The sequence below is a fragment of the Carassius gibelio genome, chromosome B3 (assembly GCF_023724105.1).
Source record: "Carassius gibelio isolate Cgi1373 ecotype wild population from Czech Republic chromosome B3, carGib1.2-hapl.c, whole genome shotgun sequence".
NCBI classification, from domain to species: domain Eukaryota; kingdom Metazoa; phylum Chordata; class Actinopteri; order Cypriniformes; family Cyprinidae; genus Carassius; species Carassius gibelio.
Genome location: NC_068398.1, coordinates 13,961,655 through 13,980,171, shown reverse-complemented (window position 1 = coordinate 13,980,171; position 18,517 = coordinate 13,961,655). Strand labels below are relative to the sequence as shown.

Genomic DNA, 18,517 nt, shown 5'->3' with positions numbered 1-18,517 from the left:
ATAAAGTGAGGAACAGAAAGTCAGATGTAACGCTTCCTCTCTGATCCAACAGGAAATTAAAGCCTGAGTGCCTGTTTATCAATCAGAGAACACGCTCCTCCGTCAGGAGAGGTAGGACAGACTAAAATCAGACAGACTTGCAAGAAGAGCTGCACAATTAACTGAATGCGATTGTCATGAGAAAATTGTCAGTAAAGCTGGTTCTTTGATTAGTAGTAAATCTCCATCATGTGCTTTCAGATGGAGCAGCATTTAATACACAAGACATAGTTCACTGACAAGCTTTGCAAAATCGTGTTCAATCGAATACGCTTTAATTGCGCTTTTATAAAATCAAAGAAATCGTTCTGTGATTACGAAAGCTGTTTGTGTAGCTTTTCAGTGAAATATAGCTCTGTGTAGTAAATGCTGCTCCATCTGAAAGCACATGAAAATACTACATTTAATAACATGTTTTTACTCCAAACTCACTTCATATTGTCAGATGAGTGTTTGAAATAAATCCTTCTGTGAGATGATGCGGCTTCTTACACAGAATAAGGCACGCAACATTTAATTGTATTCTAAGCAATGTGGCTATGTCAATTAGCATTACATTATTATATACTTTATTATGCTAAAAATTATAAGACGAACTCGGATAAACCATATATTGCCGTAATCGTCTATTTATTAGTCACATTGAATTAATGAAAGCAGTCAAATTTTCTGTTTATTCAGCAACCGCTTTAGGCATTTCCTGGGTTTCTTCTGCGAGACCTATTTGGATTTTCAGTGCGAGGGTGCCCTGTGGCGTTCGGACGGAGATTTACTGCTGATCACAGAACCGTGCTTCAGTTAAAGATACACATGAAAATCACAGCTTCTGCCCGATCGCGATTTAAAGTCTTTCCAATTTAATTTTGATTAATCGTGCAGCCCTACTTGTGCGAGATTCAAAATAACACCTGCTGGATTAAGCATCTTACAAATCATAGGGAGGTGGAAGAAAGAAAGAAAAAAAGATATGTAATATCTGTGAGATTTGAAAGAAAACTCTGGATTGGAGTGAAATGAAACAAACCTTTCTTCATAAGCATATACTGCTCTGACACCTCTGTCATGTACATGTCAGGTGCTGCACAGAAGTCACTGAAGCCCTAAAACGAGAAAGAAAAGCAAACAATGAATATTAAAAGGAGTATATTCTAAACTTTATATAACTTTATAAATAAATACCATTTCAAATAATGGTTCTGCATGATAAACTTCCTATTTATTTCATTGTCCCCTTCTATTAAACTTTTTATAAGAATTCTGAAAAAAAAAACAAAAAAAAACAGAAGATTTCGTGCTTTCACAAAAATATTAGGCAACCAAACAGTTTTCAACATGGATAATATAAAAATCAGCACTTTAGAATGATTTCTGAAGGATCATGAGACACTGAAGACTGGACTAATGATTCTAAAAATTCTAATTAAACATCACAGAATAAATTATATTTTTAAATACATCAAAAACATCTTACCAACTTATACAGGATAGTGTTTATATTGTGTTTTTTAGCAACAGTGTTTAATTAGCATCCTGGCAGCTTGCTGTGCTTTAACTGGTTGACAAGTGTTGTGTTTTTAAGATGGCATGTCAAGCTAAAAATAGTCTAACTTTACAAAAATGCACCTAGAAATCCCTCAATTCTGTTTAACTGCATTTTGCAATCGAAAGAAAACATCTAATCTAAATTTCCCCAAAGAAATGCGTGCAATCAAGTCCTGGTGAATCTGAAAGTAACCTAGTCATACAGGGACTTTCATACAACTGATTTGCCAACTAGTAGTTGGCCACCCACTGATTCATCTATTTTGACTAGCTTTGACTTTAAACTGTAGGTTTGTACATGTCTTATATAAAAATGACCTTTATTATGTTTGACTAATTGCTGTTAGTGTTTTGATTCTGCGTGTTTGAGTATGTTAACAAAAACATAGCATGACATCCCTTTAAAGCAGTTGTATCAAATAACTATGACTAAAAGGCTGCTAATCACAGAGATGAACTATTACTGGCTGCTTTATGTAATTCCACAGTTATAATCTGGGCATATGCAGTGAGATCTCAAGACGAAGAAGCATCACTACAATACTGTCATGTGTCTGTGTGGAGAAGCGTTGCCATGGAGACACTCACCGAGGAGACCGCCAGTTCCAGACTCAGTGTGCCCCAGCTGATCACCAGCGCCAACACACCCAGAAAACACACCCTGAGAGAACACAGTTAATCAGCGTTTCTGCTATCACTATATACAGTCTACACAAATAATCTTCTTCTAAAAGGTTGAAATCCCTTCAATGGGCATTGCTGCTTAGAAAAACCCTTGATCCCACTACAGCTTTCAGCTATAATATGAATGTACTGGTGGTAAAAGTATAGAAGCAACAGTGGGATTCAAAACCATTAAGTAATAAGCACACATGGATTGCTATCATCCATACAGCATGTTGTTATATTTCGAGCCTCACATCTGTGTAAAATAAACTTAAATTAAAATATCTGCTCACTTTCACATTTAACATCTGATGCCCACGTTTGAGCATAACATATTTAACATTTTGCAGATTAGCAGACTGTAAATTTATATGAAATTAAGCATATATGTATATATGAAAAAATACTTTTTATAATTACTTATTTTTATTTAGCATATATGCGTAATTAAAAATAAATTTATTTATTTTGAGTTTGCTAATCTGCAGTTAAATTTAATTAAATTAGTTCTTTTTGTTTTAAATATAATTTATCTCTTTCTATGTGTCAATATATAAAATCAAATACAATATTTATTATTTTAATTAGCATATATACAGTACACAAATTAAAAATAATTTTAATTTTGTCTGCTAATCTTTAATGTTAAATTTAAACTAGTAATTTATTTTATATTTATATACTTTATATACATTTATTCAAGGACGCTCATTTTATTTTACTTGGAAAAATATATATATATCTGAATTCCCCCCCCAAAAAAAACCTGTTAGCAGCATAAGAACTCTAAAATCAACATGTTTCAGACAAAACAGTCAGACACTAAAGGGAATTTTTTTTTTTTGGGTGATGTGTACATTAATAAAAAGTATGCCTCCATCTGTTCCTTTAAATAAATGCCAAGTCAAGTAGTATCATGAAATGCTTTGAGTTGGGATTGAACTATGGTAACCTAAAGATTTCAAGCTTTAGGCGAGTAGCAAATTTTATTGCAGGGCAAGCAAATCAATATCCTGACATTTACCTTCTGACATGGCCTTAAGTCAAACCAACTTTTTCGCTGTATAATGTGAATGTGAAATGTTAAATGTCTTAATGTATAGTGAATAAGACAAGCTACAGGAAATCAGTAAGCCAGCTTCAGGACAGACAGGGCAGGCTTTAATGTGAGCTCTAGCCTGGGGGGAAACGATGCACTGCTTCCTCCTATAAGACACAGCAGGTTAAACTACCAGGTTAAAAACGGCCTTAGAAACACAATGGCTCTATCCATAACACTGTGTTTTTGGCAGGTCTGATGGAAGGAGTTGTGAACTATCTACTAAATGACTGAACATGATTGGCCCCACACCACGTCCCTGAGGTACTCCAGCACAAATAGGAAACCAACATACAACTGAAGAAACCTTCCAGAGAATAGCTTGCTTACTTACAATAGCACTGTTCCAAAGTCTAGTATGCCTCCTACCTACCCAGACAGCATTTTAAGCTATACACTTCCAAAACAAAGGCTGTTTCAAAGGATAGGCATGCCAGCTAAGGCAACACAGCATGTATGCTTCAATGAGAATGCAACCTAGAACGAATTTGGAAGAAGTTGTTGGACATCTGCCCAGTGAACCTCACTACAAATACATATATTTATTTTAAAACCTATATACAGTATATATCTCAAAAACATTTTATCCAATGTTTTGTGTGTTTTTTAAACATTTTATTCTTGGAGTACAGAATGCAACAGCGGGGTTCCAGAAGTAAAAATCTATTTATTGTCTCCATAGGGGAATTGATTTTTTAACAATAACTTAAACACCTATACAGACAGACCTACTGTGAGCTATGAAGTTGTTAATCAGTGGGGTAAATGCTTTTGTTGAAGCCATCAGCATCATTTTACTTAGTTTATAAATATATTTTTAAAATAATCATATTCAAGAGTGGAATTCCTGGTGAAACACTGAATCTCCACCAATCAGAGAACTAACAAGCAAATCGCACCAGAATACTGTACACAGTTTTGTACTTTGATTTGAAGCAGAAAAGTTTTTGAAAATCAGATAAAACGACAGTGGCAGTGGCAGGATTTTAAGGCCATGTCAGCATCTGAGGCTAAATAGCTAAAATTGCAAAAACTGAGTTACAAAAAAATTAAACGTTCACATAAATAAAATAAAAATATAGTAGTACAGCAAAATTACTAAGACCTGGGAATTCTAATAAAATGTGTTTAATGGAAAGGAGGTGTCGGAAAACATACAGAGTTGGGAAGACAAAAAGGCACAATTTGTAATGTTGTGATTTACCTCTTAGATGGTTGGCTTGGTTAATGGTTTATAATGCTTTAAGAAAGACTCTATAAAAATACTTATGGGGGAAAATGAATAGTAAAAATACTACTGGAACCAAGGCTGCTGAAAAGATAGGTGGACACGGTTGCATTGTTAGCTTTGTGACATCTCTAGTTGCACACAAAACTAAATAGTTTCCAGTTCGCCCTATACTGTCTCGTGTAGGGATTTTTTAAGGTTATTTTTTGTCATCCAGCATAATGTGCATTTTTTCTTTTTGGAATTTTCAGTGTCAACACACCACAAAAGAGAACAGAAGAGTGCATAAGTAAACCCATTGGTATACTCTTATTGTTGAGTCTTTTAGCACTTTAAATGAGGAAGTGTGGCAGGAAGTTACTTTCTATATAGAGCGGTTTTGGAACCGTGCTAATGTGTCTGTTTTTCGAGCTATGTTGTTCAGGTACTGTGGTGAGCTGAGGGGGGAATAAGAGAGAATGAGCCTTTATAATTTTATAACAGAAGAGTATAACTAACACTTCATAAATCAATCTGGTGTAACTGCTTTGACAGAGAGTCAGAAATCATTCATCACAGCCTCATGGAGTGGATGGCTCCCTGACAACTGAAGGACCTTTGTGGGTCAGTGCAAGAGCGGATCAAATATTGCTGGTCATTTGCTAGTTACCGTACGCTTTATTTTCCCCGGTGTACCACACATGACCCAAAAGACACAAAGCCATATGTCGAGCCTTACCCAATCAGAGTTCCTTTGGAGTTGCGGATAAGGCCGAAGAGCACCAGCAAGCAAATGAGCACATCAAACAGCAGCAGACCCAGGTAGCCCAGCCACCTAAAGACAACACCACATTAACATTACAAACACAGCAAAACCCACAGTCAATATAATGAACACTCTATGACAATGTATAGCAAACTCAAAAATGGAAACATTAAGAAACATTAACAATTCTTTAACAAATAGTATAAAATGCTTCACAGATCAGTTGTCTCTTGTATATTTAATTATTGAAATATGTAAATATGTAAAAGGGGTCAGAGAAATATAAAGAAAGTTATATTTTTACTTACCAAGGATGCACAAATTTGATAATTCATAAGGTAACAAAAAAATAAATAAATGATATTGTAAAAAAAAATGTAAACGTCACGGTACCAAGTTTTCTTAAGTACCGGTGGTAACGAGGACCACCTTTTTTTTTTTTTTTTTACTTTTATATATATAGTTTTTTAGGTTTGTAATTTATTTTCATGTATTACTTGTGGAAAAACTTGAAACACAATTTTAAACAAGTATAAAGAATGGCATGGTTTAACTTTATTAATAAAAATGGTGTGTTGTTCAGCTAGCATGTTTTTGTGTTTTGCTTTGGTACAGAGAACCATTAATTTTTACTGGTAAATTTAGTCTAAATTGAACTTTGGTTTGATACAGAAATTGGTACCGAGAACCGGGGATTTTCACTGGTATCAGTACCGAATACTGAAATTTTGGTACCGTGACAATACTAACAGGTAGGTAAGGTTGGATCTGGTCAACTCTTAAAGTGACAGCAGTCTAATATTCCTGCGTTCTGTCATTCATGTTAGTCAAACAACAAAAAAAACAGAAAAAACTCTGACTTCGACTAAATCACTTCTGTAACTTTAATAAGGAGAAAAATTATTTAATTTAGTGAAGAAAATTTTGTTTTTTTTAATACATGTGCTAACTTTATGCAATGTAGCATTTTCTAACTGTTCTACTGTAGGCTTTTTGTAGTTTCTTATTGTTATTTAATAGCTGACTATTTCCTTGTTTTCATTAAGCATCAGTGATCCATTTACATTTTCAGAAAAGTTTTTATTTTATTTTATTTTTAAATCAAAGACAAAATTATTTGGTTTTCTGGCTTTATCCTGTTTTGGAAGTCTAAAATTTAACTTATTTGGCTTTTAAGGCAAGCAAACAGACCCCAAAGCAATTACTTTCAGAGAGAAATGTAAATGGCTGTCGAGAGGTGGAAAGAGGCAGCGAGTGAACAGAATACTAATTTCTATTCTCTCTGAGAGAGCACTGTTCACAACTTATCCGATACAGAGAAATCCTTTGAGCACTGTTTCTTTTTCGCCTGAGACTTTGGTTTTTTTGGATGTCAGAAAGGTTTTACAACCCTTACAAACAAACTGAAGTACATTTCTAAATGTCTGTCAGAAATTTGTTTGTGTTGTCACAGTATTAAAATTTCAGTTACCAGTATAAAATATTCTTTCTTTTTTTTTGCCACATTTCCTTTACCAAATAAGTTTACTCACTGAAGCAACCCTCATATTTTAAGTTAATATTTTAATAACACTCTCACATGTTCACAGCTCTCTGATGTCACTTAATGGTAACATGTCATTTTTTTGCAAATGTTTTATAATAATAAATAAATAACAATTTCCTTTTTAAAAATAAATCTGTATTCTCTTTTAAATTTTTTGAATTGATTTGGTACTGAACTAGAATATTTATACCTACATATGAAGAATATTACATGCAATATTGCCATTCCTGTGAAATAAATCAAAGTTCATACCTGTACCAGTCATATAGTTCAATCTGGGTTGCCAGATCCTCCAGGGAGATGCTGAGATCGCTCCCAAAGGGAATGCCAGTCATCTGACGAACCAGCTCCCTCCGCTGATCCTGGAGTTTGTGTACAATGGACAGGTAGTCAGTGTGCTTTGCATACTGGTCCTTTAGTAGCTGAAGGTTCTCGTCCACAGTCTGGCTCTGAGCTGATGTACTTTCTGACACCTACAGACACACACATTTGCTTTTTAAGTTGTTTTTCTCTTGAGCTACAGATCATACAGTATAACATCAGAGTATGTCTGTGAGATTGTCAAGTTCTGGTGTGTTTTTGGGGAGAAGGAGCACTTAGTGAACATAACCCAGTGTGCATCAGTGCCTCACCAGTCTGTCCACTCCTGACACGGTGCGATTAGCATGGCGGAGGGAGTAGGTAAACCGATTCACACCATCACAGGTCTCACCATTCCCGTAAAAACCAACAGCAATGCCAGCGCTGCAAGGAGACAAAGAGAGAGGCATTCAGACTCTACTGTCTTCATAACTCATCTGAACACACACGAATGACTTATTAAATAAGAGTGAATTCTCACAGATCATTCAGGGCACTGATTTACAGCAGTCATTTCCAAACAGGAATGTTTCAGGGGTACATGTAAAGATTTGAAACTAATTATAATAAAATCCTAAAAATAAACAATCTTGTGTTTATTTTTGTAATAGTCATAAATACACTATGTGCAATATGCACAACTGTTAAAATTATTTTGGATAAGATTTGTTTGAAATATTTTTTGTAAAACTTTTACTCAGTAAAGAAACATAAAATTGATCAAATTACTGACAATTATACAATAGATGCAGTTCTTTTGAACTTTCTATTAATAAAAGAATCCTGGAAAAAAGCACCCTGCTTTTAATGTTGATAAAAATGCTTCTTAATCATCATATCAGCATATTAAAATATGCTGATATTTTCTGAAGGATCGCATGTCACTATAACATGGAGTTGACTAATGAATAGGGGTGCTCCGATCACGATCGGCCGATCGTTATGCGCATCTCGTGAGTAAAGCCGGTTTTCTTATCAGCGGTTAATTCCATCAGGTGCGTGATTTCACATAGAGCACCTGTTACTACACAGAGCCGTTGTTAATAGAGAAGTTGCGCAAATCACGTTAATTTTCAGCGTTTATTGGCGCATCTTCTCAGTTAACAACGGCTCTGTGTAGTAATAGCTGCTCTATGTGAAATCACGCACCTGATGGAATTAACAGCTGATTAGAGAACCGGCTTTACTGACGAGATGCGCATTAACGATCGGCCGATCGTGATCGGAGCACCCCTACTAATGAACTCATAAAAGTTAAGTTGTAATAGTATTTCACAAAATTACAGATTTTTACTGTATTTTTGATCAAATAAATGTAGCCTTTCAAAAACAGAGACTTTCAAAACTTTAGCTTTCTATGGACATTTGTTGGGTTGTAAATAGGAAAGAGTTTAGTATTGTCTGAGAGAAATTAATTCTGAACATTATTGCATTACATATGGCTCATAACCAGAAGAATGCTGGTTCAAGCCATATAAATGCAATAAAACATATAGCCCTTTGCCCCAAAGGAATGCAATAAGATCCCTAAATGTTAACGTAATGACTACTCACTTTATATATTTGTACAATTTGCAACTAACAAAATGCTTTTAGTCCATTTAGGTCCAAGCGTCTGTGCACATGTGAGAACCACAAGAGGAACTAGTGGTCAAATGATCGATAGCACTCTGTGAAACTCAACACAACATTGACACAAACTGTTGGGCTACTACAACAGCGCTGGGAGAAGATGGATGAAAACTAATCGATTGCGGTAACAGCTTTGACCAACCAGAGAATCAGGTCACAAATAAATGGCTGCCCACAAACCCACTAAGGCCGTTCAACGCAATGTAGAGACCACCTGCACCAGAGATATGACCACCAACACATCAGACTTAAACTTGTTGCCTCACCACCAGGTGGCAGAAAAGCACAAACTGCAGCCGGGGCTTTCAATCCCACTCATTCCCATTCCCCACCCTCTCTCGCTCAAGTATGTCACCCAACTCCATTGTAAAGCCTTCAATGGCAGCTACAATCAGCAGCCACCCCACTTAAAGGGGTTCTGCGGCTAAACAAAGAGCTATTCACCACAGGACAAGCCCCACAGCTCTCAGCCAGAGTATATTTAAGACACATTCAGTGTGTTTGCCAGTATTATCATTTGCTCCGCAAATGGGCCAAAGTCTAAGCATTAAGATTTCACAATAAGGTCTGAGTGTGAAGGACCCATTGTGGCTGAAGCACTACGCAGGAAATGGCTTGAGTGAGAATCTCTCAAACTAGCTCTATATTTTGTAAACATGCAGTTAGTTGTGCTAAGCCGATGTGGTTTGTTGGTGTTATTCTCCATGCGCTGTGCTGTTCAGACGAGGCGTGTTGCGGCACGAATGTGCAGATCTGGAAGCAGATGTCACCTCGCCGTCCCCCCGAAGCCACGGTCATGTGACCCATTAGAAAGGTCTCAGTGGAGTTCCCAGCCTTCCTGCTACACTGTAAATCTGGTGGATAATCTGCATGAGCAAAGTTAACTAAATACACAGAAACACAGTCTAATCTCTCATAGCACAACATGAATGGTTCGAGAGTGATACGATGGACATTTCTCATGTTGTTTGTATTAAAACTAATTATAATGCTACTTGTGTTTGCACTACTCCAGAACTATGCAATGACTTCACTAAGAAATTATCTGTTTGTTAGAAGCAGAGGTTCATACTGTATTTTTCAAGCAGGAAGAAATTAATTAATACTACTGGACTATTTGTGCAAAGTAGCGTTCTGGCAGATTTTCAGATTTTCTTTTTTTAATAGAATTTTAAAAACAAACAAATAATAGATTCTGTATGTTGATTTAAAAAAAAATATATATATATATTTTTACTTAATGTGACTTACTTCTAAGAATACTATGGTATGACCATTGTAATCACATCAAAAAAGGAATGGGTAGGCAAAATAAGGCTGTCAGCTATAAAACTGTCAGCTTAAAAAAAAAAAAAGGAAAAAAAGGGCAGGTTTATAGACGGTTTCAACGGCATCAACATAAACAAACGTTAATGCGCGTGAGCGCTTTTGTGGACCTAACTTAACTTCCGGTAGACTCCAAATAGAATCAATAACAACAGTCAAGTCCCTCTAGAGTAGATATTTTTTGATAACAAACAAAATATGTTTGCTTCGTGGATCAGGCGGACTTAATGAAAATGCAAATTCATTCTTTGCCAGCAGGAGATGTTTTAAAGCATAGACATAAAAGCACGAGAAATAAAGGTTTCCCCAGTAACAGCTGTAAACAAAGCAGAGCTGGTACGCTCATACGCTGCTTTATCAGGCATATAACATGCAAGCCCTCCTTCAGAAATACAGCGATATAAAAACAACGGTGCCTCGTTTTGATATTTAAACATAAATGTAAGGAATTATTATTATTAAACGTGCAGTACGTTACGTAATGTTACGTTACTCATGTTTATATAACGAAGCCTTTTTGAAAATCGATCAGTTTTAAAATTGCGGCGAGTCTCCAAAAATAAATAAATGTATGGGTGTTACGGGCGCACGGACACCACCCTTAACATCAAGGAGAGACGCACACAGATCAGCTCGTGTCAAAGGTAGGGGTATGCTTGTTTAATAGAAAAATGAAAGATATGGTAACACAACAAAAAAAAAAACTACAAAAGCGGAACGTTTTCTACAACTGGGTGGACAGCAATCCCTATAAAGTTTAAACAGCACGGCAGTGCATCAGCTCTGTTCTCCAGCTCTCTGTGTACGTGCTCAGGTGTGATTTCAGCAGCTCTTTATAGGGCTCCACACAGGTGTGGATCATCTGTAATTAAGAGAAGGGACACTGCGTTCAAACACATGATTAAGATCAAACAGGGCTGGGGGACGTAACACCCCCACCCCAAAATGGTGACCTGTCACCATACTCTGGACACGACAAATACTCATTTTACTTATGAATATACGCAATGCAAATGACTTACCTTAGATCAGCAAGCCAAACAAACAAACAGTTAAAACAAATCCCCTCCCAAAAAAAAAAAAAAAACATAGCAGCTACTATATATATAGTATTGTTTTATTACTAACCATAACCTAGACGTCACGCAGTTTAATATTTCAAACGTATCCTCCTTTTCCTCTAAGACGAGAAGAACAAAAAAAAAAAAACACGATTAAGCATCCACCCTAGATAACGCATCTGCAATAACATTGTCTATCCCCCGGACATGCACAATTTGGAGGTTAAATGGTTGAAGCAGGAGACTCCAGCGCATTAACCTCCTGTTCGAGTTGTACATGCGATTGAGGAATTTGAGTGGATCATGGTCAGTATAGACCTTAACTGGATGTACCGTAGAACCTAAATACACTTCGAAGTGTTGAATAGCTAGAACTAAAGCCAAGGTCTCTTGCTCAATAGTGGAGTACTTTCGCTGGGCAGAATTAAATTTCTTAGAAAAGAAACTCACAGGATGGTTTACATCGTCTACCCCTGACTATAAAAGTACGGCACCGGCACCTACATTGCTGGCGTCCACAGCAAGCTGAAATGGTCTGTTAAAGTCTGGCGCAGCCAGCACGGGACTAGTCAGCAAGAGAGCTTTGATGTTTTCAAATGCTTTGTTACAAGACTCAGTCCACTCAAATTTAGTCTTGGGGCTCAATAAGTTAGTGAGGGGACAAACCACAGTTGAAAAGTTCTTGCAAAAACTTGGTTGTACAATGGTTGTAGCCTACCATTCCTAAGAATCGGCGTAGCGCACGCCGATCACAGGGCACAGGGAACTCCTGAATAGCGGCCACTTTTGCCATCACTGGTAAAACACGTCCCCTGCCAACTATCCTCCCCAAGTAAGTGACAGTGGCTTTTCCGAACTCACATTTTGCAAGATTAATTGTGAGCTTTGCATTGGACAACCTACGGAAAAGCTCTCGAAGTTGTGTTATGTGCTCAGACCAGTGTGTACTATAAAGGACTATATCGTCCAAATATGCCTCACAGTTTTCCATCCCAGCTAAAACAAGATTTACTAATCGCTGGAATGTGGCAGGCGCATTACGCATTCCGAAGGCCATAACTTTATAATGCATAAATGAATCCGGGGTCACGAAAGCTGATATTTGTTTTGCCCTTGGTGTAAGGGGCACTTGCCAGTAACCTTTTAGGAGGTCGATTTTAGTGACAAAGGTGGCCGAGCCAACCCGGTCCACACAGTCATCCATCCGCGGTAATGGATAGCAGTCTGGTAGAGTGATGGCATTAACACGTCTGTAGTCGGTACAAAACCTGTAAGTGCCATCAGGTTTTCCAACTAAAAGGCACGGGGAGCTCCAAGGGCTAGAGCTAGGTTCAGCAATGTTATTCCTGGTCATATACTCAACCTCTCGTTGCAGAATAGAACGCTTTTCTGGATTTACCCTATATGGGTGTTGTTTAATCGGGCCTTTATCACCCACATCTATGTCATGTTCCAAAACTGTTGTTACAGTCGGAACATCTCCGAATAACTCAGGAAAATCATCCATCACAGATAATATGTCAGCGATTTGAGAGGGAGTTAAATGTGGTAATCGATTTGCAATGACCGAGAGCATAGCAGAGTTTTTAAGTCGACCTTCAATCACACATCTCGATGGAGGGGTCTCCACATCATCATCTACAAGTGAAGGCAACACAGAGGACTCAAGACCGTGTACGATAAGATTACACAAGTCAGTCTTAACATCTTTGCGCGTATAGTATGGTTTAAGCATATTTACATGACAGACGCGAGAATGTCTTTGCTTGTCGGGGGTTGAAATTACGTAATTCAAATCAGATATTTTCTTTTCAATGGTATATGGTCCACTGAATCATGCCTGGAATGCAGAACCGGACACGGGTAAGAGAACCAACACTTGGTCTCCAGGTTTAAATGAACGGGCTCTTGCCTTTCGATCATACCAAGTTTTCATGCCAGTTTGGGTCTTTTCTAAGTTCTCTCTAGCTAGTTCACGAGCTCGGTGTAGGCGGGTGCGAACGTCGCTTATAAACTGTAGTGCACTACGAGAAGTAGGCTTGCTCATCCACTTATCTTTAAGGACGCTCAAAGGTGTGCGAATGTCATGTGCAAACACTAGCTCCGCAGGGCTGAAACCAATTGACTCTTGTACTACTTCTCTAGAGGCCATCAGCATCCAAGGAATCGCCTCCTCCCAGTTCGTACCCGTCTCCAAGCAATATGCACGCAGCATCGATTTTAGTGTCTGATGGTAACGTTCGAGAGCGCCTTGACTCTCCGGATGGTACGCGCTAGAAATTCGGTGCTTAATCTGGAGCGATTTCATGATCTGGGAGAAGACACGCGAAGTAAAATTTGTTCCTTGGTCAGTTTGAATGACTTTCGGTAGTCCCACAAAAGCAAAGAACTTTAAAAGAGCCCTGGTCACGATTTTAGCAGTGATTTTTCTCAGAGGCACCGCCTCCGGGAAACGAGTAGCAGTACACATAATTGTTAATAGATACTGATATCCACTTTTCGACCGCGGAAGAGGACCGACACAGTCAATGATTACCCTCTCAAAAGGCTCACTCACGGCAGGTATGGGGTATAACGGTGCAGGTGGAATTATCTGGTTTGGTTTACCACTAACCTGGCAGACATGGCACGTTTTACAATACTGCCGCACATCACGCTTCAGCCCAGGCCAAAAAAAATGACGAAGAATGCGGTTGAATGTTTTAGTCACACCTAAATGACCAGAAACACCATCATGTGCGACACTCAGAATAGCACATCTATTTTCAGCGGGCATAACGATTTGCTCAATGTCATTGCACTCATTACTTTTCTGAGGTCTCCACGTCCGCATAAGCAGACCGTCTCTGATGAAATAAGCAGGGCTCTCACTGACATGGTCTGAAACAGATTGAACTGCCTTAAAACATGAAACAATAGAGGGGTCTTTTTGTTGAGCATTAATAAGTTTCTCTAAGGACAGCAAAACATCTGGCTCTTTGGTTTTTCTTTCTTTCTCACCGTTCGCCACAGGTACAGGACTACCGTGGCATGGAGTGGAAGGGGGTTCGAATAACCTCTCACACTCTGCGGGGTGAGCAACAAAACTGTCACTTAGGTCTACATCCTTAGGAGGTACGGAATCCCTCAACCTTCGAGTCTGCGACCTAGTGACGACACTAGTGGGAAAAACGTCAGGGAATTTTAGTGAGCACTCATCAGGGCACCCTTGACTGAGCGGCACTGACACAACCTCTGGTGGGACATCACCCCGACTCCACACGTTCCCACCGGCTAGGTCATTGCCAAGGAGGAACGTGACACCGGGGATTGGCAAGAAGTCTTGCACACCAACAACCACATCACCAGACACCAAATCTGACTCGAGATGCACATAATGTAAGGGAACATCAAGAAAACCCATCTCAATTCCTCGAACAAGAACACTACTACCAGTTGCAGTCTTTTCCGACAATGGCAACAAACCGCGAAGGAGGAAGGACTGTGCAGCACCCGTATCTCGCAAGATGCGCACAGGAACAGCTTCCTCACCCGGCACCGATACAGTCCCATTCGTCAGAAAGGGATCGTACATGGACTGGGCTTTCTCTGATTTTAACGCTGTACGAAGGATAGGTGATACTTTCTTCGCAGAACTAACGAGTCCCATTGGTTTCGTGGATTGTTTTTTTTTTAATATCAAGCAGTCTGCGACGATATGCCCGGGCTTTTTACAATAAAAACAGTGTCGGTCATCTTGTTTTATTGCACTCTGTTTCCTGTCTGCATCAGAGGTCATAGAGGGATTAATCCTTAAGCGAAAACGGTCTCTGCTAATGTTATGCGTTAGAACGTATTCGTCAGCAAGGATAGCAGCTTCAGAAATTGACTCGGCCTTCTGCTCAGCTAGATAGGTGGCCACTGTGGTTGGCAGACAGTTCTTAAATTCTTCTAGAAGAATTAGTTCACGCAATTTCTCCTGACTATCAACCTGTAGTGCCGATCACCAACGATCAAAGAGAGCTGCTTTATCTCGACCAAATTCAACAAAAGTTTGACGCTCCATTTTTTTTAAGTTCCTAAACTTCTGTCTGTATGCTTCAGGAATCAGCTGATAGCACCTCAGAACTGACGCTTTCACTACATCATAGTCACCACTCTGCTCTACTGTTAGTGAGGAGTAAACCTCCTGCGCTTTTCCTACTAACACGCATTGCAGGAGGAATGCCCACGCCGTTTTCGGCCAGTTTAAATTGGTAGCGACACGCTCAAAGTGTGGAAAATATTTTTCCACATCTCTTTCCACAAAAGGTGGCACAAGACGGATGTGGCGCGTGACATCAAATGAATGAGGATCAGAAGGAGTGACACCTTCCCTCTGGGCCTCAATTTCTAACTTTCTCAATGCCAATCGATGTTCAAGTTCATGCTCACGGACCTGTGCTTGCATTCGCTCACGATCATACTCAATTTCCTTCTCTTTGATGCTTAACTCCCTCAACCGAACCTGCAGCTGTAATGCCTCCGTAGACACGGGAGATTGTTTTTCTACAGGCAGAATGCCCTTATTAATCAAAGCAGCTTGTAAGACGGCCCTGATTGTATCTTTGGTGCGTTTCTCAGCAGACGTGATCTCAACCTCATAAGTTGCAGCTAAGTTTAGCAACTGCTCTTTCGAAAGTCTTAAAAATAACTCAGTAGAGGGTTCCTTAACAAATGCTTCCTCTGTTGCCATTTTAAGCGCAAAAAGAAAAAAAAACTCAATGCAACAAGATCACAAAGAAAATTATAATTCTTTTTTTTTTTTTTTTTTTTTTTTACAAACACAAATACATATACAAGCACTCACCTAAGCAGTTTAACTGTGATCAGGCTACGAAGTACCAAATATCTAAAGTGGTCAAACGAAAAGCACAGTGTAGGCTACAAAGACCACAAATTTTTATGTCCACCCATAAAATTTAACTAATACACTAGTACCTCCAAAGTACCAGCGCTCACTAAATAGGCAATATGCCACAATATACTACAAGCTATACAACTAAACTAGAAGGTATTCTGATAAGCAAAAATGTTGTCCAACTTCTCTAACTATACACACAAAAACAAAACAAAAATCCTAAATACCTACGCAATCTTCAGTGGCTTACTCAGCTCGAGGCCTCTCACGTGCCCCCTCCTGAGATATCCACCAAAATAAAAAAAACAGTCGACTAAACAACCAGACAGACAACCATAGTTGCCTACCAGAATACTCACCAAAATGTTGTACCCTTTCAAAAGTTCCGCAATTCACACTAAACACTAAAGTCCGATTTAATCAAATTATTAATCGCGGACGAGCCTCCACTAATGTTACGGGCGCACGGACACCACCCTTAACATCAAGGAGAGACGCACACAGATCAGCTCGTGTCAAAGGTAGGGGTATGCTTGTTTAATAGAAAAATGAAAGATATGGTAACACAACAAAAAAAAAACTACAAAAGCGGAACGTTTTCTACAACTGGGTGGACAGCAATCCCTATAAAGTTTAAACAGCACGGCAGTGCATCAGCTCTGTTCTCCAGCTCTCTGTGTACGTGCTCAGGTGTGATTTCAGCAGCTCTTTATAGGGTTCCGCACAGGTGTGGATCATCTGTAATTAAGAGAAGGGACACTGCGTTCAAACACATGATTAAGATCAAACAGGGCTGGGGGACGTAACAATGGGAAACACATCCCACGGCACAACCACCTTAGCCCAACTTCAGTCTACTCATCACCTTGGCTTTAACTGCGTTTGTAGATGGCACCGCAGCCAGACCGATATAACACAGACCGGAAGTTAACTTAGGTCCAGGCGCGTGCGCCCGATGAAACCGTCTATAGAGTCAAATACATCAAACCATATAAGAGACATCCCAGATATTAGCTCTGCAGAGAGAAGGGAAAGTGAATGTGGGCTCTAAGGCAAGATATGACCCGAGGACAGATCAATCAATGTTCCCGCAGCTGTGGCATTTGGTGGTCCCATATCACTGCTGTCCTGTATTAAAGAAAACTCAGTCTGTCAGACAGTCTCTATTCTCGGCCACAGCTCTCATGGGTCCATACAGACATACTGCAAACAAATAAATAACAAAAATAAGCCACATGACTCATCAACATCTATCCCAGTGCTTGAGTTGTATAATATATAATAAGTAATGAACCGTGATTGTTGATCAATGTGAATGGGGTTAAATGCTCCTTAGAGAATAACACTCCTCTGACTGGACAGATCACGCTGAGCAATCTCATTACTAATGCCCATCCTGGTGCGCCCTTCCCCCTAAAGCACAGCGTCGCCAAGCAGTGGGGATTTGGTTAAGTGGAGTGTCTCACAGCTAAGACAAGACTCTCTCTCTCTCTCTATATATATATATATATATATATATATATATATATATATATATATATATATATATATATATATATATATATATATATATATATATATATATATATATATATCACTTCCAAACGTGGATTTTAAGTGGATACACATTCGTTATCTGGACATCCGACTTACGTTTAAAACCATAGATTGTATAAAATCATGGACGTAGTGTCTGTGACGTTACCTGTAGTTGTCTGAAGAGTGATTTTGAAGCTCAAATTGGGTGGAGCGAGCCATCGCCATATTGGCAGCGCGTCACCCCTGGACAATCGAAAATGGGCAAAAAGGCGGGAACTGGTTACTGAAGCCACGCCCACCTAGCTTGTGTTGTAGTTATATATATTCAAAAAAAAAAATTCACCCCCTCACAGTTGTCATGACGGGCAAAATTTAAACCCAAAATCATTTTAAGACTTGCAGTGTAAACGCAGCCACATATAAATAAATACATACATAGAGAAGAGAGTAACACAAAAACTGCAATCTTGTAACAAAAATAATTTATATTAAAAAAAAAAAAACTAATACAAAAATAAAATAAACATTACACATGACATAGAAATGGCAGGTCTGTTAGTTTGCAAAACTTAATGCGCATATTTTTTTTTTTAAATCACTGCTATAGTTATCAAATGTTTTTTTTTTTTTTTTACATTTTCAAATTCAATCCCACATTTAAATATGGTTTATTCTAGTATATGGTTTATTCTAATATTAAGCTTATTCTAGTGAGGAAAAAAAATGGAAATCTTATATTTATCTTATAGTTTTATGTATAAAATATATGTATACAAAAATGTTGGATGGACAAGCTAATATATTCCCATCTCAATTCCTAAATGAACTGCACACTGGCTGCTGTGATGCTATCAG

At 38.5% G+C, this 18,517-nt stretch overlaps 1 protein-coding gene across 1 annotated transcript in view; it reads right to left on the bottom strand.

Moving 5' to 3' along the window:
• The window catches only part of LOC127952438 (protein tweety homolog 3-like), a 59,088-nt gene that overhangs the window by 20,381 nt on the left and 20,190 nt on the right, over window positions 1-18,517 (bottom strand). Inside the window, exons 3-7 of the mRNA XM_052550882.1 lie at window positions 7,498-7,609; window positions 7,118-7,338; window positions 5,293-5,388; window positions 2,170-2,242; window positions 1,064-1,139 (exon numbers count right to left, since the gene is read on the bottom strand). Coding sequence (XP_052406842.1) covers window positions 1,064-1,139; window positions 2,170-2,242; window positions 5,293-5,388; window positions 7,118-7,338; window positions 7,498-7,609 — 578 coding nt within the window. The remainder of the gene's footprint in view (window positions 1-1,063; window positions 1,140-2,169; window positions 2,243-5,292; window positions 5,389-7,117; window positions 7,339-7,497; window positions 7,610-18,517) is intronic.